Here is a 25991-nt window from a genome sequence, read left to right as displayed (position 1 = left end):
TCTCATTGATTACTTTTAGAGCATCCATCTCAGTTGATATTTTTATTTTGTTTTTGTCATTCCATGTAGGAGAGAGACGGAGGAGGAGAGAAGAAGCAAATAAACAAAAAACGCAGATGGTATTCATAGAAAAAGATAAATAAACAAACCATTATTTACGTACCAACTAGCCGCAACATGCCATGTTATTTTCAGGTCAATGCTGTCAGCAGGGAGCCCACAAAAAATACACAAATTGCCGGAGGTAAAAATCCAAAAAAAATTCTCACACTAGTCAAAAAACACATGTTGATTTTTTCTTCTCAAAATTTGAGCAAAACTCACTAATGTGATTGCTCTTGGTATAAATATAACACTTTATCTAGTGTGGGGGAATGCTTTCCTCCCTCCCCCAACTCGCGCCACGCCAACCAGAGCTTCATAACCTCGTACTAGTGCTAGTGGACTTCCATACATTAAGTATAGTATGCTTTAATATGTATTACTCCGTATTATTTGGTAGTAACAGTGGATTTTAGTTTAGTCAATCTCAAATGGCACGTAGTTTTCTCCATTCAGGTTTTCATATAAAAGATATTGTCTTTTTTTTTTTTTTTTTTTTTGCCATATAGATTGACCTGATCCAATAGTGTACAATAGGTTTAGTTGGACTCTACCTAGATTACAAGATAATTTGTAGTAATTTAGAATATTAATTTTTTTTAGATGTAGTTAATTGTATTTTGATAGATATATATTTTGAAAATGATAACAAATAAATGATTATGATGATAATAGTTTAAAATTGCTTACAAAATTTATAAAAGAATGTGATTAGTACCATTTCCTTTTTTCTTCATGATACATTGTGATTCATTACCATATATAACTTGGTCATTGGTGTATCAAATATATATAATTTAAGAGAAAATTTCAATTTTGGTCCACTGACTATTGCACTTGTGTTAATTGCAACACTTGACTTTCAAAAATATTAATTTAGTACCTTGACTATGCAATTTCTATCAATTTTGGTCACGCCGGCCAAATTGCCAGTCAAATCTCACCGGAAAATTTTAATAAGTCAACTAATGGGGGTATTTTAGTCATTTCACTCATTTTTTCTTTCTTCTCCCCTGAGCTTCTCCATTTCCGGCGATCAATGGTGGATCTTCATAACCAGCCGCTTCTGCCAAATAATCACCCACACGCATCTCTCGGAAATGATGAGACATCCTTCCTTGAGGATACATCTAATTAAACATAACGCATAGCATCAAACCAACCAATAAAGACAAAGATATCTGAATACTTCACTGCTATCACAAGTGTAGCTAATCAAAACAAAATAGATCCTGTTACAATACCTTTATAACTAATTCAAAATATCCAACATCAGAGACCAAAGTGGTCGGAGTGTACGGCTTGATAACATCATCACCTTGACTATCTTTACCCCTGTTTTAATACAGCAGCAGGAAGCCAGGAAACAATAAATTCAATGGCAATAGAGTCCCTTAATTTCATCAAACTGTAGATACAAATATTTGAAATGCCTAATGTATTAGCCAACCAAATCTGCAACTCATGTGTTGTCCAATGGGTAACCCTAAAACAGAAGTGGGTGTTGGAAGCTCAAATTTAAACTTTGCCACATTATGAAGATCCACCATTGGTCGCCGGAAATGGAGAAGCTCAGGGGAGAAAAAAGAAAAAATAACTAAAATGACTAAAATACCCCCATTAGTTGACCTATTAAATTTTTCCGGTGAGATTTGACCGGCAATTTGGCCGGCGTGACCAAAATTGATAGAAATTGTATAATCAAGGTACTAAATTAACATTTTTGAAAGTCAAGTGTTGCAATTAACACAAGTGCAATAGTCAGTGGACCAAAATTGAAATTTTCTCTATAATTTAATTTTAATAAAATGAATAAAAATCGGTACAAGTGATTTTACAGAGTAGAAGAGGCACGCACGACAGTGGACACTGGACAGGTCGACAGCGCGACCGCACGACTACGAATCAGCGTATGCATCCACTCTCACCCGATCCAAAGCTCTCACTTCTTCTCCTGTACACTGTAACACACCCAGGCCTTGATCCTCGAGAACACATGTCTTTCCAGATCGACGTCCGATTCTTTATCTCCACCTCTCGGCAATTTCCCCCTAAATTCTCTCATCCTCAAAGCTACTAAACCTCCACAAATTCACTATCGATGCTCTCCAGTCAACTACACGCATGATTTTTGTGATTTTCATCTCATCACTAGGGCACTCCATCATCATCAGCAGAATGCTGTCGCATTGACTTCCTCTCCCTGACGCTCGACGATCGACGCCTCTGCCGCCGGGAATGGCGGTTTCTCCGGCAAACTTCCTGTTCGGCTTCCTCTTCCTTTCCATCCTCTTATGGCTTCTCTTGACGTAAGTAACAGAATTCCCACATCTATTCACCTGCACTGCTGCTGTTTTTTTTCCTTTAAATTTTGTTGTGATCATGCATATGCTTTTGCTGAATCTGGAAAATTGTTTGAGCTTGGGGTTTGTTAGAGCTAGAATTTATAGTGCTGGATTGATCTAGTGTATTTCATTTGAGCTAGGAAGCAAAGTTTTTGGGATGGAGCTGGCTTTGCTTTGTTTACAATGAGAACTTATTCAGGGCCTGGCTAACAAATTATAGTGGATGATCTCTTTAGTGTTTGTGCAGTAGTTCAGATGGCCAGAGTTATGGTTTGTATTGATCACATTAAGCTTGAATCTTAAAAAAAAAAAAAAAAACTTTTAAGCAAATCTTGAGATTTCATAACTAGTTTTGTTGGGTAAGGTCATGGTGGAAGAGGTAAAGGACGTTTTGATCATTTAGACCAAAGTGAAAGGTCATTCCCACTTATTTATTTATTTATTTATTTATTCATCTCACTACTTGTACTAAAGTAGTGATTGGTTGCATACATATTAATACAATGCTCATAACATTTTTCAAACTTGTTAAAAAGATGTGTTTGGCTTCTTTCCAATTATAGTAAAAACAAATTGAAATAATATGTTCTGTTTGGTGTATAGGAATAAAATTACATGGAAAGGAATCAGGGGTGAAGCCACTGTATACTATAGTATTTGTGGATTATACATTGGGGTATTCTTTTCACTGTAAATAGAGTTAAAATACTAAAAATCACACTGAAAAAATAAAAATCTATATGTAGTGGGTGTAGATGTCAAATTACATGGAAAAGAGAGAAGAACTCCTGTTTCTTGGAAGAAACAAATTTAGAAATTTTTTAAAATAGTATTAAAAAAAGTTTAGTTTGACAAAATTGGTCTAGTTTATGAAATGTAGTATTTTGAACGAATTAAATATTTAAATCTAAGGAATTTTGGTTGAAATGAATGATAAAAATAGACGAACTATGAGTTAGACTTATGGTTGTAAATAATATGAATAACTAGGGCCAAATATACATTATATAGGAATTGGCATTCCAACCTTTTTGGGTGGAATGAAACTGTGAACAAAATTGGATTGGGAATGGACTGGAAAGACCCTCAGATTTGATCCTTGTACCAACGAGTGGAATGGGATTAAAATATGGAACCAGGATTTCATTCTGCTGTCATTCTTGCATACTAAGTACTATATTGTAGATTGTTTTGGGGGTACCATGATACCCTAGTATCTAGTACTCTAGTAGCCACATTGAGTTTTGACTAATCCAAAGTTGAGTTGTTGTTGGGCCATTTGGGGGGGGGGGGGGGGGGGGGGGTGCGGGGGAGCTCCCACAATGTTTGGTGTTCTATCACACAATTCAGACTTGAGTCCTTAATTAAAAGGAACCAAGCTCCTTTAACTTGAACAACATCGCACATTTTGCATGGCTTCACGCAGTCTAGTTTCTTCTCCTTTTATTTATTTATTTTTCTGGTGATGTTGAATTGGGACACTGACACGCTTGTAACTACCAAATAAATTTGTGGCTATAATCACCAGTTTTATTGCCATAAGTTTTCTTTTAACTTGAGGTTAATCATCTCAGTTGCTGTATACATCTTTCTCTGTCCATTGTGGTGGCTGCCAGTGGAAATCATGAGGTGGTCATCTTAGTGTGTGGCAAAGAGCCACCACTTGCTAGCTAAGCAGAAGCTATTGAAGATTAAACCAAGACCAAGGGTATGAAAAATGAACTAGTTTATGGGGACAAATGATACTGAAAGTCTGAAACTAGGAAGGCAATCCTACAATCTCTAGGAGGATAATGGTTGGGCTGGCCATCTTGCCAACTTGGGGCAACTAGTATCTCGGTCCTAGGACGATCCTCCAGGCAGCATTCTCAAGTTTCTTCTTAGTGACTCCATGAGATTAATCTCTTTTGCTTAGTCTTGATGTCTTTGTTTACCAAGAAAAAACAATATAAAGAAAAAATGTCTCTAGGATTATTAAATTAGCAGGAAACTGAAGTAATAAAGCAGTTATTGATACTTCTACTATTCCCAACTTGAGTTTATGTAACCTTCCTAAGCTCAATTTAGAAATACTTCAGGGTTTGTTCATATTTATCAAAAATACATTAGGGCTTGTTTTAGTAGTGGAAAAATATACCCGTTTTATGGGAAACAGAAAATGTAAAATGATGAGTGCTTCTCTGGTTCACCGTTCATGGAATTAGGAGTTTGATAGGATAATTATTGATAAATTTTCTTGCACATAAGAATGACTCATAAGGACCCTTTATATAGGGATTACATAAGATTGGATAATATTCTAACTATAATTAGGACTCAAACACTCTAGGATAAATAGTCCTATCCTAGGTAGAACTCTAAAACATAGTTTCTCATACTCTAACAAAGTTGAAGTATCAATCCTTCATAACCCATTTGTTGGTTTATTTAAAAGAATGATATTAATTGGTGAGTTCCATATCCAACACCAAAAGTTGGGATTATTGTAAGAGGGTGATGTGGGGTAGGATATAAAATCTCTACCCTTGGGATAAATATAGTGAAGGAATTGTTAATCCAGTCACTATGTATTTTTGAATAAACAAATACCTAAGGTCATTGCCACTCTCTGATGTTTAGAGAAATTGGGAAGCTTAATGTTGTTAGATTGTGCTAACTATCTTTTTTTATAAGTACTCTTGTTTTTGAAAGCTATGACTTTCATTTCATTTTTGTAACTTTACAATAAAAAGTTTATTGCCTCTCACTGCTGTTGCTGCGATCTTACTGTCAGAATTAAGAATTTTAGATGTCTTTAGTGAGTTGCTAGTGTAGTTAAGTTAAATAAACTTTAGAGCTTCCATAATGGTTTCACATTCTATTTGTTTCCCTTTTCCTTGTTGAATTCCTGATTTTGAATGCTGGTAGTTCATTTTATTGTTTGATAAACTTAATCAAGCTAGGCCTATTTTCTTGATTTGGTTGGAATGTTGTATATTTGTTCTAATGATCCATTTTGAATCTTTATTTTGTATCATTTATTCTGGATTTTCTTTCAGATTTGCATCTGGGTTAATAGCTTGGATTTTGAGCCGAGTTCTGGGAGCATCTGTTGGATTTCGTGTTGCTGGATGGAAATGTTTGAGAGATGTTGTGGTGAAATTTAAAAAGGTTATCTTTCAATTCCTTTTAGGATTTATCTCTTCTTCATAGTGTGCATTAATTAGTTTCTAATGTAGTACTATCATTTATGACAAAATGAGTTTTCCACTCAATGGAACTTGTCTTTTCATTTTTAGTCTCTTCATTATCTTGAGGGATCTGATTTCATTTTTTGTTTTGCTATACTCAAAATTTTTCTTTCTATAATGATCAATCATTTGCAGGGTGCTGTTGAGAGCATTTCCATTGGTGAAATCAGATTAAGTCTACGGCAATCATTAGTTAAACTTGGGGTTGGCTTTTTATCCAGGGATCCAAAATTGCAGGTGCTAATAAGTGATTTGGAAATTGTTATGAGAAATTCAAGCAAAAGCTCTCGGTCCTCTCAAAAAACAAGGTCTCAGTCATCTCAGAGAACCCGCAAGTCAGGAAGAGGAAAGTGGATGGTTGTGGCTAATATGGCAAGATTTTTGTCAGTTTCTGTGACTGAGTTAGCTATCAGAGTAAGCCTGGCTGGGTGCAGCTGTTTTTATTCCTTCAGCGTTAATTGAATATATTTATGCATACTTGACAAATTCCATGCACTACCTGTTATCAAAGTATTTCAGCATGTATGACTCAGAAAAAATCTGGCCCACTCATGAGTGGACTTGATAATGTTTAATATGCTAAATGTGTATCTACTTTAACAACTTAAGCTTGTAGTTTATGTTTGGAGTGGAACACAACATTCAATAATAAAAAATGAATATTCCGTTCCTAAGAACCATGGACTGCAATTAGTACTGCATATACGATAATTATTGGAATAAAGACTAAGATCCAGCAGGACCAGCACAATGTTTCATTCAGTCTTTAACATACGGTTTGAACTTTTGTCTATTGATCAGAGGCATAAGAGGTTATGTGGTTAGATGGGAAGATGCATTTTAATTTGTTCATATATTCTGTGTGTATTTTGGAATAAAATAAGGCAGTCGTTCACTTGTTCTTTTATGAATATGCGGTTGTTAGTGCAACTGTGTGAGATTGGGATACATGTTTCCCATGCTTGATTGAATTCCATCTTTTGAACACTTAACACTGTTAAAACAGGGAAAATGATGGCCAATGCCAGAAGAAGTTTTCTTGATGTGATTATACTGTGTTGTGTCTGGATATGGTTGACTTGTGAAAGGGATGGGCACTTGTATGCTTTTAGGTCTCAACAAATTCCAAGTTCTTTGTTATAAATACTCTTTTTTTTAGGAGTGCCTCATGCTTAAAATTTTGAGTATTAAGTTTTGTTAAATTTTGTAGACACCCAAAGCTGCTGTGGAGGTGAAAGAACTGACCCTAGATATATCAAAAGATGGTGGATCTAAGCCAGCTTTGTTTGTGAAGTTGAACCTTGTTCCTGTCCTTGTACACTTAGGTGATACACGAATCAGCTACGACCAGTCATCAGTTTATGGTGAACCTTTTCCACTCCAGCAGACATTACTATCTGTGACAGAGAGGACATCTGCCCCTTTTATCTGTGAAGAATTTTCTGTTATGTGCGAGTTTGGTCATGAAAGGTAGGTTTATATTTCTTCCTGTCCCTACTTGATTTGGTCATTTGGTGTTTGGCTTGGTATTAGTATGACAGAGGAATTGAAGGTGTGTATATTTAGTAATTAATTGGATGACATAGCAGTCCATGTTTTAATTTTCATTTTCTTAGAATTGTGAAGTAAAAAGATTTGGTTGGAGTTGTAGAAGTAGGTCCCATGAATCCATTTGAGTAGCATATATGGATATGCAAGTAGAGGACAAAATTGGGAGAAGTTCTCCAATTCAGGAAAGTGAATGAATGAACGTAATCTTTGCTGAGAAGCTATGGCATTCATTTTGAAACAGAATATTAAAACTTTCAGAATGGAGTAGCATCTCATCTCAAATGTGGGTTTCAATTATATTTATTCTGCCACTTTAAATACTGATTCTGGAATCAGAACTAGTTCTCATTATGACTGTTTCTGTTTTCCTCTGTGCTGTGTTCTACTCGGGTCTAGGGAAGTGGGAGTGGTAGTTAAAAATGTCGATCTCAGAAGTGGAGAAGTTTTTGTAAATCTCAATGAGGAGCTGTTACTTAAAAGGAAAAGCTCTGCAGAGGCTGTTTTTCAAGCTCAGGAAGTCATGGGAACCTTGGAGGCTGGGGCTGCTGAAAAGCCACAGAAAAAGCCAGCAGTACTGGGTATCAGTAAATATGCCTCTATGCTTCCAGAAAAGGTCAGTTGAGTTTGACCTGTTGACATGTCTTTGCCATACATTTTCTTCTACTTTACTAGTTTCTCTACCTACTCATATTAGATTTTTGGCTATTCTGTCTTTATTACTTTTGTTATTTGTCTCACTATGTTTGGATGGTGCAAATTCAGAGCTTTAGTTCAAATTTAATTCCATGTTTTCTCTGTTTCAATTTTTTTTTTTTTTTTTTTTTTTTTCCTTTTTGAAACAACTGAGAAGAAGGTTGTGGGAATACTGGAATACTTGTTTTCAGTATTAATAGTGGAGAAGGTACACCAAATCAGTGCTTAGTACATGATAGCAGAAAACTGAGAGAGAAGCAGGTGATGAAAGATAAATAAAATTGTTTCAGCAGTGAGTGTGGGGACTGGGGAGTTGACTTCTTGCTTCTAGTTTGTGTTTGGATGGGAATGGCAGGAGAAGGAATGTGGTGATTAATTTTTTGCATAGTCATACACCCACTTGTCTGTGGCAGTGAGAGTTTATGATTGTGCTATGGAGTATGGACTTAAGTGCTTAAGTTCACATGCTCTTTTATCTTGCGACATTAGGTGCAAGTAATTGAAATATGACATAAATTGTAAAAAACAAGGTCATAAAGAAGGTTATGGAGATAAGCTCAAATATGGGGGGCTTTGAGGTAAAAGATAATTACTGCTTATATGTGTTAGTATAATAGTATGAGCTATTGAGCTCTAATATAAGCTCTAATATGGTGGGTGCTCTTATCTGCTCTGTAAAGATGCTGCCACACCCTTAATGCACTGCATGTCTAAATATGTGCTAGTTGTGGATTTTCCCGTGAGTAGATAGTGACAAACCTGGTTTTCTTCATGAACTTTAAAGGAGGTTTTCATGTGGACTTATGGTGTCCGTGTCACCTTTCTTTTCTAGTTTTCTCTATATTTAATATTTTGTTTAGTTTACTTTATTTGTCTTTAACAATGAAGTCTCTGTTCATTTTCCTTCTATAGATCTGCAAGATTATATACAACTTGCAACAAGCTACAAAGTCTCTGTTATTGGTGGAAATTGCTTTGAATATGGTTACTTTACTACTATTACTGCTGCTGCTACTAATTTTGCTCCATGTTATTTATTTTTAGTATTGTTAAAACATAATTGATCTTAAAACTATCATCATTGTAAGTTTCAATTCATGACAGCTCTAAATCAAAATATTAAATGCAATTGATTGCCCAGTTAGCACTGTTGAAAAGTCTCTATATGTCTCTATGTTAAGGTGATTGACATAACATTATATGCATTTTTTCAGTATGCCTAAAATTACTTTTTGAGGCATCTGTGTTATTGTTTCCTGATTACATTTGAGGCAGATATCAATGCATTTCTCCTTAATATCTGTTTGTCTACATTGTTTCTAATCCTTTTGTTGATACTTGAATTGATGTACTTACTATATTTATTTGATAGCTTAGCTTCAATCTACCCAAATTGGACATGAAATTTGTCCATCGTGGAGAAGGTCTTCTGGTGGAGAATAACATCATGGGCATTCAACTCAAAGGCTCAAAATCTCGATCAATTGAAGATGTGGGAGAGAGTACACGGCTTGATTTGCAGATGGAATTTAGTGAAATTCATGTATGCATGCATATTTTAACTTCAAATATAATGTAGTTTTTATTTGTGCTACTCTGTTTATATATATATATATATATATATATATATATATATATATATATATATATATATATATATATAAAATTTAAAATACATTTTTAAATGCCAATTTCTCTGTTATCTGCAGCTACTCAGGGAGGCTGGTATTTCTGTTATGGAAATATTGAAACTGGATGTTGTCTCGTCAGTTCATATTCCACGTCAGGTATGTGGCACATCATTATACTGCATCCTGTAGCAGCATCTTTTTACTGTGGATTTCCTTAATATCTTGAGCTTCACACTAAGGATTCCATAGAAACAAAAATGAGGTATGTAAATGTTTGAGATAATGTGTCTCAGCTGTGTACACCTGTCTTTTCTAGACCCTGCATGATGTAGGAACCTTGCAGCACTAGCCCAATCATTGTTTAAGAGGTTATGGGTTGTGTTTATACTTCAGAGATAGCTGAATAATTGTTGCGTGCATACTCATGTCCCAATGCATGTCTGTCAGCACTTGCATATTATGTCTTATAACTTTAAATATATTGTCTTGTCACTTCGATTATGATTCATTGCTTGTTTAAATTCTTAAATATATATTTTTTCGTTTTCCATTGTATTTAATTCTTCAGATGCTTTGGTACAGCCTACCTCACCTATTGGGTTTGAAGTTGAAGTCAAGCTTGGAGGTACTCAGAGCAATCTAATTCTAACCAGATTAACTCCGTGGATGGGCCTTCTTGCCTTGAGGAAAAAGAAAGTGGTAGTTGAAAATGGTGGTTCTACTTCTGAAAGCCCAAAGTCTTCTGGACATAAAGCCATTATGTGGACATGCACTGTCTCTGCCCCAGAGATGACAATTGTTCTTTATGATATGAGTGGGTCACCGTTGTACCATGTAAGATTCTTTTTTGATTAGAAGTGCACATTCTTCTAATATGGAATGGTTTTTAGTACCAAATATGCAACCAGGTTATCAACATTAAAAATGGAAATTGGCTATCAAGATAACAGGAGAATTTCTGTCTGTAAGAATGAATAGACACCTCTCGTATAAAAAATTTCTTAATTGTTTAAATTATGATGGCATATTCATTTGCAAATTGCAGGGTTGTTCACAATCATCACATGTCTTTGCCAACAACATATCAAGTACGGGCACAGAAGTACATATGGAACTTGGTGAATTCAATCTGCACATGTCTGATGAATATCAAGAATGCTTGAAGGAGAGCCTGTTTGGAGTGGAAACAAATACAGAATCATTAATGCATGTTGCTAAGATTAGTGTTGATTGGGGCAGAAAGGATACAGATTTGCCTGAAGATGGTATCAACTGTAAATTGGTTCTATCCATGGATGTAACTGGCATGGGAGTATTTATGAACTTCAGGCGCCTTGAATCACTAATATCAGCAGCCTTTTCCTTCAAATCATTAATAAGAAGTTTGTCTGCTTCTAGTAAGAAACCAACACATAACAGGAGTACAAAATTGTCCAAGCCATCCGGAAAGGGGATTCAAGTCATAAGATTTAATCTTGAAAGATGTTCTTTAAATTTCAGTGGAGATGCTGGCTTAGAAAATGCAGTTGTTGCAGACCCCAAACGTGTTAATTATGGGTCCCACGGTGGGGTAGTTTTGATTAATGTCTCTGCAGATGGTACTCCCCGAACAGCAAGTATACAGTCTACAACCTCAGATGAATCAAAGAAACTGAAGTATTCAGTTTCCCTTGATGTCTCCCATCTCAGCATTTGCATAAACAAGGAGAAACAGTCCACACAGATGGAGCTTGAAAGAGCCAGATCTATCTATCGAGAATTTTTGGAAGAAAATAATCCTGGAACTGAAGTTACATTGCTTGACTTGCAAAATGCAAAGTTTGTGAGGCGATCTGGTGGTCTTAAAGACATTGCAGTTTGCTCTCTCTTTAGTGCTACTGATATGACATTCAGATGGGAACCAGATTTGCATATAGCGTTATTTGAACTTGGTTTGCAGTTGAAGTTAATGGTCCACCAGCATAAGCTTCAAGAATCTAGGAAAGAAGTGATGAATGATAATGAGCTGAAGAAAGAGAAATCTGCAGAATCGGTAGAGCTTGTGAAACAGCACAAGAAAAGGGAATCCATTTTTGCAATTGATGTTGAAATGCTTAATATATCTGCTGAAGTTGGGGATGGAGTTGAAACCACTATTCAGGTCCAGTCCATCTTTTCTGAAAATGCACGAATAGGTGTGCTTCTTGAAGGGCTCACACTCCATTTCAACAATGCAAGAATATTTAGAAGCAGCAGGATGCAAATTTCTCGGATTCCTAATGCTTCTAGCATTGCATCAAATTCCAAAACTGAGAGAGAATGGGACTGGGTAATTCAAGCCCTTGATGTTCACATTTGCATGCCTTACAGGTTACAGTTGCGTGCCATTGATGATTCTGTTGAGGAAATGATTCGAGCTCTAAAGCTCATTACTTCTGCTAAAACTAAACTTATGTTTCCAAACAAGGAAGATAATACAAAACCTAAAAAATCCAGGTCATCAAAGGTTGGACGTGTAAGATTTTGCATACGTGAACTAACTGCTTATATTGAAGAAGAGCCAATCCAGGGTTGGCTTGATGAACATTATCAGTTGCTGAAGAATGAGGCTAGTGAATTAGCTGTGCGATTGAACTTTCTTGATGAACTTGTCTCCAGATGTGGTCCATCTTCTGGTGCTACTGAGCAAAATGCTTCTATTCTGGAAGGCAAGTTTCTATTTAATGGAGAAGAGATTGATGTGCAGGACACTTCTGCAGTTCAAAAACTGCGAGAGGAGATCTATAGGAAATCATTCCGGTCATACTACCAGGCATGTAAAAATCTTAAGCCATCACAAGGATCAGGGGCTTGCAGCGAAGGATTTCAAGCTGGTTTTACGCCTAGTACTTCCAGGACTTCTCTTTTTTCAGTTTGTGCTACAGAATTAGATGTAAGCTTGACAAGAATTGAAGGAGGTGAAACTGGTATAATTGAGCTTCTGCAGAAGCTTGATCCTATATGTCAGGCACAAAACATCCCATTCTCTCGGCTATATGGTAGTAATATCAATTTATGTGCAGGCTCTCTTACTGTACGAATAAGAAATTACACTTATCCATTATTTGCTGCAACTTCTGGAAAATGTGAAGGTCGCCTTGTGCTTGCTCAGCAGGTTTGTTCTGAAATTCCCTTAAACCCTTTTCCATGTCTATAGGGTGACATTTTTTTATCAGTGAGAAACTCAAGTGATTATCAGTACACTCATGGATCTTATGTATTTCCTGATTTTTGTGACATCTTTAAACAGAATATCCAAATAGGAATTCTACTTGGTTTCTGACACTATCTGCACTGGAGTTGATATGTTTATAATATCTGCATTCAGTTAGCATTAACAGTTTGCCTCTGTATTTATATACATATTAGCTGTCATTCACTTAACTTCCTTTTTAAAGCATAAGAATATTAATGCGTAATCTACCTATCTACTTTTCCTTCATGAAGATTGCTTGATTAAGTTGTTTTGCTGAATCCTGAATTGATGACCTTGTGCTTGTTGACAAACTGCTGCCATTTTTTTTCTTCCCTTAAAATTGCAGGCAACATGTTTTCAGCCTCAAGTTTTCAAAAATGTCTTCATTGGGAGGTGGAGGAAGGTCAGTCTGCTTCGTTCAGCAAGTGGCACAACTCCACCAATGAAAACATATTCTGATTTGCCCCTATATTTTCAAAAAGCAGAAATTTCCTATGGTGTTGGTTTTGAGCCGTCATTTACGGATATCAGTTATGCTTTTACTGTGGCACTTCGCAGGGCCAATTTAAGTACTAGGGATCCAAACCCTGATCCTCCTCCACCGAAAAAGGAAAAGAGCTTGCCATGGTGGGATGAAATGAGAAACTATATGCATGGGAACATCACTCTATACTTCTCTGAAGCCAAATGGACTGTTCTTGCAACAACTGATCCCTATGAAATGTCTGACAAGCTTCAGATCATATCAGGTTATATGGAACTGCAACAGTCTGATGGTCGTGTTTATGTTTCAGCAAAGGATTTCAAGATTATAATAAGCAGTTTGGAGAGCATACTAAAAAACTCAAGTGTAAAACCTCCAACTGGTTTTTCTTGTACACTCATAGAGGCCCCTGTTTTCAGTGTTGAAGTTACCATGGAATGGGAGTGTGAATCTGGAAATTCCCTAAACCATTATTTGTTTGCTCTTCCAAAAGAACTTGTTCCTCGTGAAAAGGTTTATGATCCGTTTAGGTCCACTGTTTTGTCCCTACGTTGGAATCTGTTGCTTAGGCCTGCTCTTCCTCCTTGCTATGGCCAGTCAGAATTATCATCCATGTCTGATCAGCATGTCCTTGATGGAGCTGCCTATGGTTCAAATACACCCTCAATTGATTTCCCAACACTCAATCTTGGTCCTCATGATTTAGCATGGCTAATCAAATTCTGGAACTTAAATTATGCTCCTCCTCAGAAAATTCGGTCATTTTCTAGGTGGCCACGTTTTGGAGTCCCAAGAGTTCCTAGATCTGGGAATCTGTCACTAGACAAGGTAATGACAGAATTCATGTTTAGGGTTGATGCAACTCCAGCATGCATCAATCACATGCCTCTAGAAAATGATGATCCAGCCAAGGGATTGACATTTAAGATGACAAAGCTGAAATATGAACTTTATTATGGTCGAGGAAAGCAAAAATTCACATTCGAAAGCAAACGTGGTCCACTTGATCTTGTGTATCAGGGTCTTGACCTTCACATGCCCAAAGCATTTATTAATAGGGAAGATTGCACTAGTGTCTCCCAAGCAGTTCAAATGACTAGGAAAACTTCACAATCTGGATCAATGGAAAGGGCTAGGAATGTGAAAAGCAGCAGTATGGTGAGTGGCAGCACAGAACGACATCGTGATGATGGTTTTCTTTTATCATCTGATTACTTTACAATCAGGAGGCAATCTCCAAAGGCTGATCCTGAAAGGTTATTGGCATGGCAAGAATCTGACAGAAGAAATGTTGAGGTGACTTATGTGAGGTCTGAGTTTGAAAATGATAGCGAAAGCGATGACCATGCAAGATCTGAGCTAAGTGATGATGATGGATATAATGTAGTGATTGCAGATAATTGTCAGCGCATATTTATTTATGGTCTTAAACTTTTGTGGACTATTGAGAATAGAGATGCTGTCTGGTCTTGGGTTGGTGGATTATCTAAAGCTTTTCAACCTCCAAAGCCATCTCCTTCTCGGCAATATGCTCACAGAAAGTTGCTTGAGGAGAATAAGATGGCCGACAAATCTGAGATGTCTCAAGATGATAATCGGAAGTCTCCTCCTAGTCATGGTGTGAATTCTTCATCTCCACAACATTCAGGGACATCAGGATCACAATTGCGGTCATCTCCTTCTAATTCAGTTAAAGTTGAGGCTTCTTTTTTTAATGAAACTGGTAAAGTTTGAACCATACCTTGAGTGTACTGACATGCAGTAGTTATGAAGTTTCAATTTTATTTATTTCTTTTATTTTTATTTACTGAGGCATGTGTTATCAAAGTCCACTTATTTTGAGCAATGTGTTTATTCTTGCTCCATGGGTTAGTTCTTCCAGCACAACATAGTTGCATGTATGTTCAATTTGTGTGTTTGTAGCATTCACAATACAATAGTCTATACTTTTGTGTTGTTTTGAACAGCAAATGTGCCTTTACATATTATTTTCAGATAACTTTCAACATCTTTCATTGGCATTCTCATCCTAACTTGAGTGATTGTAATTTTTATGCATTTTCCTGCAGCAAAATTTGGTAGCACTGAAGAGTCTGAGGGGGAGGGGACCCGTCATTTCATGGTGAATGTCATTGAACCACAATTCAATCTTCACTCAGAAGATGCAAATGTAAGCTGTTTGGCTAGCTGGAATATGCCTCCCTTGCGGTTTTCTTTTTAACCACTTTCTGATTTCAGCTTTGTAATGGTGCATTTATTGTAACTTTAATTGCATTGTTAGCACGGTCATCCCCCCTCCCCCCTTTTAGGTTAAATTGACATTGACATTGGCTGCCTTGCTTGATAACAACTTAGACATGTCCAAATATGGCTGGTTAAAGAGTATGGAAATTCAAGTTTCACAATAACTTGCTACTGTGAATGTGCAATTCTGATCAATACTTGGTGAACTGTTACCTCACTTACCTGTTAGTGCTTTTATTTTATGCTAATGCTGTATGACCTTCCTTTTCCTCTTGCAGGGTAGATTTTTGCTTGCAGCTGTTAGTGGCCGTGTTTTAGCTCGTTCATTCCATTCAGTTCTTCATATTGGGCATGAGATAATTGAACAGGCACTTGGTGGAGGGAATGTTCAGATCCCTGAATCTCAACCAGAATTGACATGGAACCGCATGGAGTTCACCATGATGTTAGAGCATGTGCAGGCTCACGTTGCTCCAACTGATGTAGATCCAGGGGCTGGACTTCAGTGGCTTCCCAAAATCCGTAAAAGCTCACCAAAAGTGAAAAGAACTGGGGCATTACTTGAAAGAGTATTTATGCCTTGTGATATGTATTTCCGGTATACAAGGTATAAAGGTGGTACTCCTGACTTGAAGGTATGCTCTATATCTATTTTTGGTGATTAGAGGCTCCTTAATAATGACACCATGTTTCATTACACAAGTTTTGCTTGGCACTTTCTTTTAATATAGGATGATCTATAGTTATATTATGTGTTGCAGGTGAAGCCCTTAAAAGAGCTTTCTTTCAATTCTCATAATATTACAGCAACAATGACATCTCGCCAATTTCAAGTCATGCTGGATGTTTTAACCAATCTCCTATTTGCTCGACTTCCAAAGTAAGTATATCTTTTACCTTATTCTTGATACCTTTTACAGGATGACCACTACTGATATTATCCTTCAGTTCTTAACATTATGCTATAATATTGTTCAATCATGAAAATTTACTGAAACAAACAGATATTTATTCAAACACACACTGATGTGGGTTTTGAATATAGAATACAAGTTATCCAATGTGTCTCTGATTTAATTTCTTTCCATAGCTGTCATGAAACAAAGGTTTTTAATATTGGTAATTTTCTGCCTAAAATATGTAATGAATGACCATTGTAGGCTGAAGTTTTACTATTAAGAGCATGGTGTGCTCCCTCAGATTCATGAAAAAGGTTTTACAAATCATTGATGTACGAGTTTGATACTAGTTTAACTACACTAACATTTGTATCTGATGTCCTTGTACAGCTGCAGAGTAGAGATGGTAGTATGTGGACAATATGATAGGATGTTACAAGATAAAAAAAGATCTAGAAGTATGCCTCAGACAATGTTGTGTCTATATTCTTTATGTTTGCCAAGTTGGTGTTTGATGTCAATATTCATCATTTAATGTTTTGTTTTTGCTGGAAATGATAAAGTTTATTAAACTTCAAACTAGATCTTTTACAAATTGAAGAAGGTTGGTTTTGAATATGAGGAAGATGTAAAAAATGTACTGATATATAGACTGAGCTCTGCATACATTGAATGAGGGTTTGATTTTTCAAATTTAATGTATTTGCTGCCATAAGTAGTTTCAACTAAATGGATAATTACATGCTACTTTGCTTTTACAGTCAATTGTGATTCTATCACCTAAAACTTGTAGTATCCAAATCTTATACTGACAACAGTTTCCAGTTATGCCAATTGGGTGAATTTCCACTTTCCCCAACAAACTTGGGGTCAAGGGTTTAGAGGTGTTGAATTTGGTCATTTTCATATTTGATCTAAAATTGTTTACATTTGAAATATGATGAAGATGTTGAAAATTCAGGCCTCGAAAAGTTAGTCTATCATATCCAACTGATGATGATGAAGATGTTGAAGAGGAGGCAGATGAAGTTGTTCCTGATGGTGTTGAAGAGGTAGAACTAGCTAGGATCAACCTTGAAGAAAAGGAACGTTTCCAAAAGTTAATCCTGGATGACATCAGGAAGTTGTCTCTTTGTAATGATGTTTCTGTAGAAGTTTATTCGGAAAAGGATCGTGATCCATGGATGGTAACTGGTGGAAGGTCCATATTGGTAAGATAACTAGATAAGTACATTTGAAGTTGCTTTTCAAAATTTTAGCATTATTATGAGATATTTTTCCTGTGCAATTGTTCTATTAAGAAATGCAAAGATATTTTATTGTTTAAAATAAGTACATTTGAAGTTGCTTTTCAAGATTCCGGCATCTTTTTCCCCTATAGTCACCCAAATGTTATTTACTGGTAACTTTCTATTGTTTAAAACTGCTAAGAGGGTAGTGCAACTCATCTCCCTCAAATAAGCATGTCTTATTGGTAGTGATGGCATGGTGTGCCTCTAGTTCATACAATTTTGGACAAGCACATTCATTTATATAAAAGTGACATGCCATGCCTTGTGCCAGATGAATCAGTTTTATAATTGGCTATCTTGACAAAGTTCTTGTCTGTCAAATTGCAAGAGTGGAATACTTTTAAGATCACATTATCACATCTTGGAACTCTGAAGCTAAGTCTGGGCTGTAAGCCTGTAAGCATGTTTCATAATTCCTTAATTAATGAGTTAGTAGTAATGTTTCTTCTCCAAGTTTTCTTATTGGGAAAAGAAACCTTCTTCAAATGATTATTTTTTGTTTTTTTAATTTTTTTTATGTATAGTAGATTTTGTAATTTTTTTTTGAGAATGTAATTTATAGAAAACATTTTCAGCTTGCCATCCTGATTTCCAAGTTCTATCCCTATTTCATTTGTATTTTTGTGCTACCTTGTGTTGATAGTTTGATATTATTATATCTTCATTATAATAAAATTGTGTGCTTGTATGTTTCATTTTTACAGGTAAAAAAATTAAAAAAGGAGCTAATTAGTGCACAAAAATCTAGAAAAGCTGCATCTGCTTCTCTAAGGATGGCCCTGCAGAAGGCTGCACAGCAACGGTTGACAGAGAAAGAAAAGAACAAAAGTCCTTCATGTGCTATGCACATTTCTTTGCAGATTAATAAAGTTGTCTGGAGCATGCTTGTAGATGGTAAATCTTTTGCAGAAGCAGAGATAAATGACATGGTGAGGTTTTTAGTATATGGTTACAACATTCAAATATCTGTGCATATCTTTAGCTGGATAATGGTTGTGTGAGCCATAAAATTACTCGGGCATGTTGAAACACAAACAAAAAGATCAGGATGTGTATGTTAGTAATTGAAAGGAAAAAAGAGGGAAAAGATATCGGTATCTTCCTCCCTAGGTAATTCATTCTTGAATACACTAATTGAATGCAAGTGTATTTTAATATTGTCCAAAGATTTTGGATTCTCTGCTTGTTAACTTCCTCATCTTTTGGTTTTTAAATAATTGATGACTTACATAGATCTGTTTGTCATCCATATTGGACATACTTTGCTTAGAATGATGCAATTTCTCGATGCAGATATATGATTTTGACAGGGATTACAAAGATGTTGGTGTTGCTCGGTTTACAACAAAATACTTTGTTGTAAGAAACTGTCTGCCCAATGCCAAGTCTGATATGCTTCTTTCAGCCTGGAACCCTCCTCCTGAATGGGGAAAGTATGGCACATTTCCATTTCAAATTATGTCTTCCTTCATGTTCTGAATCAGGCATCTATCAATAGCAGTAACTATACAAAAATAAGAGAAGCTACAGAAGAGCTCTGGTCCTTTAAAAAATTTCAGGAACAATTTATTAGTTGCTCTGTTAAAAAGTATAGTAATCAAACAAATTTGAAAATTTTCACAAGAGTCCTGAACTTCTGATCCTTCCATGACAACCTTCCCCTCCCCAACAAAGTCTAGCATTTTCACCTAATTTATTTAACATTTTCTTTGTTCTTGTGTTTCCCCAATTGGATTCCAATAACCTATTTTTTTGAATTTACCATTTAAAGAGAGCTATCTTGAGGTTTACCTGTATTTTTCTTGTCATTTTTCTTTTACCAAAATGCATAAATTTAGTTATTTTTAAGTATGTTTACAGCTTTTAGTAGTTGTTATATTTTGGTACTTATGCTGCAGAAAAGTTATGCTTCGTGTAGATGCAAAACAGGGAGCTCCTAAAGATGGTAACTGTCCTCTTGAACTCTTCCAGGTAATTGGCTGTTCTTTTTATATGACAAAAATTAATTTCACTTGTCCTTTTTCAAAAGCATTAATTTCACCATTTTTTTTTAAAAAAAATTGCATTTTCAAAATGGCTATAACTGAGCCTATTATTTAATTGACATGGCTGTTTATACTGTGGCATTCATGCATTGTTGTCGTACTGGTGGGTTTTCCACAGTTCATGCAATATATTTGGAAAATGCAGATGTAGACTTCAGGGCACCTTGTTATATGATGCATGGAGACCAATGGTTTAACATTAATTATATCATTATCCATGCATGCCTGTTACACATTCAAACAGCTTTTCAATCTGTCTAATATATGTATTTATCAATTTTTAAATTTTTTAAATTTTTTAATTTTTAAAATTTTTTTTCTGTTTTGGAGAACTATCCAGGAGAAACATCTCCCACAGGCCACAGCCTATTTGTTACACCTTTTCTTGGGTTGCCTAGTGATATTAAAAGAATTGTGTTTGGTTGTCTCCTTTTCCAGGTGGACATCTACCCCTTGAAAATACACTTGACTGAGACTATGTACAGAATGATGTGGGAATACTTTTTCCCAGAAGAAGAACAAGACTCCCAGCGACGACAGGTTTGTAAAAATATCCAGCTTAAGAGAATCAGGTTAATACAAGAATATAGGAGTAATGTCTGAACTGTTTTGCTGTGGATAGGAAGTTTGGATTTCAACTACAGCTGGTTCAAGGCGTGCAAAGAAAGGTTCATCAGCACATGAAGTTCCAGTTTCTAGTAGCCATTTAGCTAAAGATTCTCAGGTGTTGTATAAATCAAACACCTCTGTACTACCAATTACATGTGGAACTTCTCAGTCTTCATCTGCTGATGCCTCTGAAGTGAGTTTCTTGCTCTTCCACATCAAAAACTCATGGCTTACTCATGTGCTACATGGCTTCATTTAGTTCTTTCTATATATGGATTCTCCTAGGCAAGATGATTAGTTACTTTATCAACTGGATCTAGGATAGGAAATTCAGTTTATATTAAATAACATTAGTGTGTTTTCAACTTGATTGCAGACTTGCTTCAGGATGCATCAATGGATGTAACCTTTAGCATTTCATTATGTTCTGTCTTTTTGCAAGGCTCTGTAAGATTGACCTCCCATGTTGGAATATTTACAGGCATCAAAGTTGCAGAACTTGAATACAAATATTGTTTCTGGTGCAACTTCGCAAATACGACGAACATCTTCCTTTGATAGAACATGGGAGGAAACTGTTGCTGAATCTGTTGCTAATGAACTTGTGAAAGCTCATTGTTCGGACGCATCTTCAGCAAAAGGTGAGGCTTTGGCATCTATGGAGCAGCCAGATGAAGCCTCTAGAAATAAATCCAAAGACTCCAAACTTATTAAATCTGGGCGCTCCTCTCATGAAGAGAAAAAGGTAGGAAAGGCAAATGATGAAAAAAGATCTAGGCCTCGAAGAATGAGAGAGTTCCACAATATTAAGATAAGTCAGGTTGGTTCCATCATGTATGATTACAATTCTGTGTTATTTCTCAGTCATACAACTTCCTGTGCTCATACCATTTCACGTGTTTATGGAATAGGTTGAGTTACTAGTGACATATGAAGGATCAAGATTTGCTGTAAGTGATCTAAGATTGCTGATGGATACATTCCATCGTCCTGAATTTACTGGAACCTGGAGGAGGCTATTCTCACGAGTTAAGAAGCATATCATATGGGGAGTCTTAAAATCTGTCACAGGAATGCAGGTAATCAAGTGTACATTTTGCTTTTGGAATTTAACTTCTTGCTGCTGAGATGATATTACTAGCTTCCAATGGGTTAGGCTACTATGTGAGGTTTCTTGAGTTTCATTGCCTTTATTTATCTCTGAACTATACAATTGTATTTTTTTCTTATAGTGATTTATTGCCTAAATTTATGAATCCAGGGCAAGAAGTTTAAAGATAAAGCTCATGGTCAAAAAGAAGCTGGTGCAACTGGAGTTCCCAACATTGATCTTAATCTCAGTGATAGTGATGGAGGTTCAGCTGAAAAATCTGAGCAGTACCCATTAACCTGGCCCAAGCGATCAAGTGATGGGGCAGGCGATCGGTTTGTGACCTCCGTAAGGGGCCTTTTCAATTCACAGCGCCGTAAGGCAAAGAATTTTGTTCTACGAACAATGAGAGGTGAAGCAGAAAATGATTTACATGGTGGTGAGTGGAGTGACAGTGAGGCAGAGTTTCCACCCTTTGCCAGACAATTGACAATAACAAAAGCCAAGAAATTGATTAGGCGGCACACAAAAAAATTCCGCACAAGAGGGCAAAAAGGTTAGTTTGCATGGCTCTTCCCTTTTATGGTTGGAATTTTGTCTCGCCTACACCATTGTTAACTTTGACATCTTTTCTGCATCATCAGGCTTGTCTTCTTCTCAGCAAAGAGAATCTGTCCCCTCATCTCCAAGGGACACACCGTTCTGTAGTGATTTTTCAAGCGGATCCTCCCCTTATGAGGATTTCAATGAATAGCACAGATGTTATGAGATCTCTAAATTCCGGGAATGCTGCAGTGCGAAGGGGACCCACACTTGTCCATACTGCCCCGCCCCACCCCATCGTTGCAACTCAACTCCTGTCAATCCCTATAGGCCAGGGGCCGTCTCCAAATAAACGTAAAAACAAGGAGAAAGAAAGAAGCAACCTGTAAGTGGTAAATGAACTATTTAAGAGCTACAGTACATTTTACTTTGATAGTATATAATAGTAGAGTGAGATGGACTCAGATACTTGAGTCCCTAATTTTTGTAAACGCAATGGGTTAAAATTTAGCCGGAAGCCCGAGTGGAATGGATGTGTACATGAGAAATTGCAATAAAAAGAAAAATCTTCTATTTTTCTGGTGTACAGTCCATTTCTCGCATTCATTCTCTGGCTCTTGTGAATATGTATACTCAGTACTGGGCAGACTAGCCAGTAGCCAGGCCATATTTCTCCCTTGATATTCACATAATCGCAGCTATAATGGAAGAATTCAAATATTCAATCTTTGTTTTCTTCCCCTAGTATAATACTATAATATACTGCAAATTGTACGTTTCTAGTTATTTTACTATATTCGTACCTCCTCCACTAGTCTCCATAACAGGAGCGGTGAACTTAGAAAACATATAACACAGAGTTAATTTCAATTTTAGTCCTTAACCTTAAAAGCTATCAAATTTCTTGAGTATTGAATCATTTACAATTATAATCCAGTAATCCACTATTAACATTTCTTTGTGAATCCTCAATGTTAATAGTTGATACAAAGTTTTACCCTTTGAAGGGGTACCAGTCTTGATTTTCCAATTTTACTATTAATGTTAACATCACACAAAAAGCTAACGTGGATTATAATTAAAAATTATTTAATACTCAATGATTATATGATTATATAATTATATTTGGTAGCTTTTAAAATTATTTAATACTCCATGATTATATTTGGTAGCTTTTAAAATTAATGACTAAAATTGATAATGAATGATAGTCAAAGAGTAAATTCAAAATTAACTCTATAAAATATTATACTGACTAATAAATAAGTAAATATAATATTATAGGATAGTTATAACATTAATCCTCCAAGCAAGTTGCTGCAATTTGCTAGCAGTAGTATTGACCTCCAAGGAATTGCCGCTTGCTGCAGAGTCTGACAAATGGATAATTTTTTTTATTATTATATTTATAATAACTACCTTGTCAGGCGGGCTAACTGGACAATTGAAGATTTGAAGCCATCAAAATGGACCAAGACTTTCTGCTCTAACCAATAAAAAACATACCAGTATCTCATTCTTATATAGATACCACTAGAATATAGATGATGTATCATATATTAGTCCCAAATCCAATAATTAGTTAACTCTGCAGCATTTCACTAATCTCTCTTCTTCATGGGTACTGAAAAGCCTCTGCATATAGTTATGTTCCCATGGCTGGCCATTGGCCATCTCATACCCTTCCACCATCTATCAAAATGCTTAGCTCAAAGAGGCCATAAAGTCTCCTTCATATCCACTCCAAGAAACCTTGAAAGATTGCCAACAACACCCTCTCACCTAGCCCCCTTCATACATTTAGTTAGCCTCCCCCTTCCTAAAGTTGAAAACTTGCCAGACCATGCTGAGTCTTCTATGGACATTCCATACCAGAAAGCTCAGTTCTTGAAGATAGCCTTTGACAATCTTGAGTCCCCTTTAGCCAATTTTCTTCAAAACGCAAACCCATTCCCAGATTGGATCATCTATGACTATGCCTCTCATTGGCTTCCCAGAATTGCATCTCAGCTGAAGATCTCATCTGCGTATTTGAGTCTCTTTACTGCTGCAACTATGGCGTTTATTGGCCCTCCATCTGTAATACTCAATGGTGGAAGAGATTTTAATCCCGAGGCTGTCACGGTTGCCCCAAATTGGGTTCCTTTTCAATCCGACGTCGTTTACCGCCCGCATGAAGTTATGAAGTATGCCGACGGCGCCGTCGGGAACGAGTCCGGTACGCCGGACGAGGTCCGGTTCGGTTTAGCTGTAGATGGGAGTGATATCGTGTTGTTCAGAACTTGCGTCGAGTTTGAACCGGAGTGGTTCGACCTGGTTTGCAAGCTTTACAATAAGCCGGTGATATCCATCGGCGTTTTGCCGCCGGAACCGGAAGACGGGGGTGATCCGGCATGGATTAAGATCAAGGAATGGCTAGATGAACAGCGAGTGAACTCGGCGATTTACGTCGCGCTGGGGACCGAGGCGACACTGAGTCAAACTGAACTGCGCGAGTTGGCTACCGGGTTAGACAAATGCGGGTTGCCATTCTTCTGGGTACTGAGAAACCCACCCGGGTCAACACGAGGCTACTCAGAGATGCTCCCTACTGGGTTCACAGAACGAGTTAGAAACCGCGGGGTGGTATCCACGGAGTGGGTCCCGCAGGCTAAGATACTGAGTCACCCCGCGATTGCGGGTTTCTTGACTCACTGCGGGTGGAACTCAGTCATAGAAGGACTGTGCTGCGGCCGCGTTTTGATTATGTTTCCGGTGATGAATGACCAAGGATTGAATGCAAGGCTGTTAGCGGGAAAGAAAGTGGGAGTAGAAATAGCTAGAGATGAACGAGATGGATCGTTCACGAGCGATGCAGTAGCCGAGTCAGTCGAGTTGGCAGTACTGAGTGAAGAGGGCGAGTCACTACGAGCCAATGCGAGGAGAATGAAAGGATTATTCGGCGATGGAGATAGAAATGGAAGTTGCATGGACAGTTTTGTTAATTATTTGAGAAACAAGAAGACAAAATTTATGGGTTCAGAATGAAAAATGATGGGCCTATACTAATTACTGTTCAGGGCAATATAATTAGGTCTCACACACAAAATCTTGATGTAGATACTTGTGGGCAAATTATGTTGTGCATCCGTATGCACCATGCATGGTGCATACGGATGCAAAAACGATATCGTTTTAATAAAACGCGCGTCTCCCCTTTAAAAAAAAAAACAGGTTCGATTCCCAGCAACAATATATGAACTAAAATTCCATAATCAATGAACTATAATTCCATAATCTAATCTATGAACTAAAAATTCCAGAATGAATGAACTAAAATTCCATAATCTATAAACTAAAATTTCAGAATCGATGAACTACAATTCCATAATCGATTAACTATATTTCCATAATCAATGAACTATAATTCCATAATCTATGAACTAAAATTCCAGAATGAATGAACAATATAATGTTGTTGCTGAGAATCGAACCTGAATTTTTTTTAAAGGGGAGACGCACGTTTTTTAATAAAACGACGTCGTTTTGGCATCCGTATGCACCATGCATGGTGCATACGGATGCACAGCATAACGATTGATACTTGTGTGTTGGGACTCACATGAAAAAAATAGCTTGTCATAATCTGTCACATCATGGAGTAAAATTTAGAAAGTAAGATTAAGGGTACATGTAGTAGAACTCATATAATTATTGTACCCTGAAACTTGGTCTACATTACAACAAAACTAGTTGTAATCTTCATCTTTAAAATAGAATATACATTTTTTGAAAATTCATTTTTAGGGTATATATTAAATTTGTTGTATAATGAATTTTCAATATATTAAAAATAAATACTTAAAATAAATACTTAGTATACTATAATGAATATTTATTAATAGTCCACCTCCTAATATGGTATGGATCATAATCCACAATTTGAAAAAAAAATGAAAATGCATCCATGTTGAAATAAGGAAAGTCTTATATGAAATCGTATCACTATATCTCTTGAATGAAAGGAAAGCGAGAAGAGC

General features: G+C 36.5%; 2 protein-coding genes across 7 annotated transcripts; both read left to right on the top strand.

Moving 5' to 3' along the window:
- Positions 1-1948: 1948 nt before the first annotated feature.
- On the top strand, positions 1949-22705 carry LOC109149567 (protein SABRE). 6 transcript variants are annotated; one of them, XM_019297389.1, is made up of 23 exons: positions 1959-2411; positions 5486-5597; positions 5813-6091; positions 6888-7147; positions 7625-7841; positions 9294-9464; positions 9631-9708; positions 10135-10386; positions 10598-12685; positions 13113-14973; positions 15320-15420; positions 15773-16129; positions 16256-16374; positions 17355-17604; positions 18390-18614; positions 18979-19118; positions 19584-19656; positions 20169-20270; positions 20353-20532; positions 20821-21159; positions 21251-21418; positions 21601-21985; positions 22074-22705. In XM_019297389.1, exons 1-23 carry the CDS (start codon positions 2341-2343, stop codon positions 22181-22183), a joined length of 7938 nt encoding a protein of 2645 aa, XP_019152934.1. In that variant the 5' UTR covers positions 1959-2340; the 3' UTR covers positions 22184-22705. The 6 variants fall into 6 exon arrangements, 5 of the variants coding, with proteins under 5 accessions (XP_019152939.1, XP_019152934.1, XP_019152936.1 ...); XR_002048969.1 differs by lacking the exons at positions 21251-21418; positions 21601-21985; positions 22074-22705 and having other exon boundaries at positions 1949-2411; positions 20357-20532; positions 20821-21162; XM_019297391.1 differs by lacking the exons at positions 1959-2411; positions 5486-5597; positions 5813-6091 and having other exon boundaries at positions 7037-7147; positions 9299-9464.
- Positions 22706-23488: 783 nt separating this feature from the next.
- LOC109149132 (UDP-glycosyltransferase 91C1-like) lies at positions 23489-25020 on the top strand. The gene has a single exon (XM_019296782.1). The coding sequence runs from the start codon at positions 23590-23592 to the stop codon at positions 24997-24999; it is 1410 nt and encodes a 469-aa protein (XP_019152327.1). The 5' UTR covers positions 23489-23589; the 3' UTR covers positions 25000-25020.
- The last annotated feature ends 971 nt before the right edge of the window (positions 25021-25991 follow it).

The sequence above is a fragment of the Ipomoea nil genome, unplaced genomic scaffold (genome assembly GCF_001879475.1).
Source record: "Ipomoea nil cultivar Tokyo-kokei standard unplaced genomic scaffold, Asagao_1.1 scaffold2159, whole genome shotgun sequence".
Taxonomy (NCBI): domain Eukaryota; kingdom Viridiplantae; phylum Streptophyta; class Magnoliopsida; order Solanales; family Convolvulaceae; genus Ipomoea; species Ipomoea nil.
The sequence above is the reverse complement of the archived record's forward strand: the minus strand, read 5'-3'. Positions and strand labels throughout refer to the sequence as shown.

Excerpts from the sequence above, each read along its gene's own strand:
- LOC109149567 (XM_019297389.1), top strand. The coding sequence starts at position 2,341 with ATGGCGGTTTCTCCGGCAAACTTCCTGTTCGGCTTCCTCTTCCTTTCC. Across the intron at positions 9,709-10,134 it reads CAGTTCATATTCCACGTCAG|CCTACCTCACCTATTGGGTT; the intron begins GTATGTGGCACA and ends GCTTTGGTACAG. Across the intron at positions 21,419-21,600 it reads AATCTGTCACAGGAATGCAG|GGCAAGAAGTTTAAAGATAA; the intron begins GTAATCAAGTGT and ends TTATGAATCCAG.
- LOC109149132 (XM_019296782.1), top strand. The coding sequence starts at position 23,590 with ATGGGTACTGAAAAGCCTCTGCATATAGTTATGTTCCCATGGCTGGCC.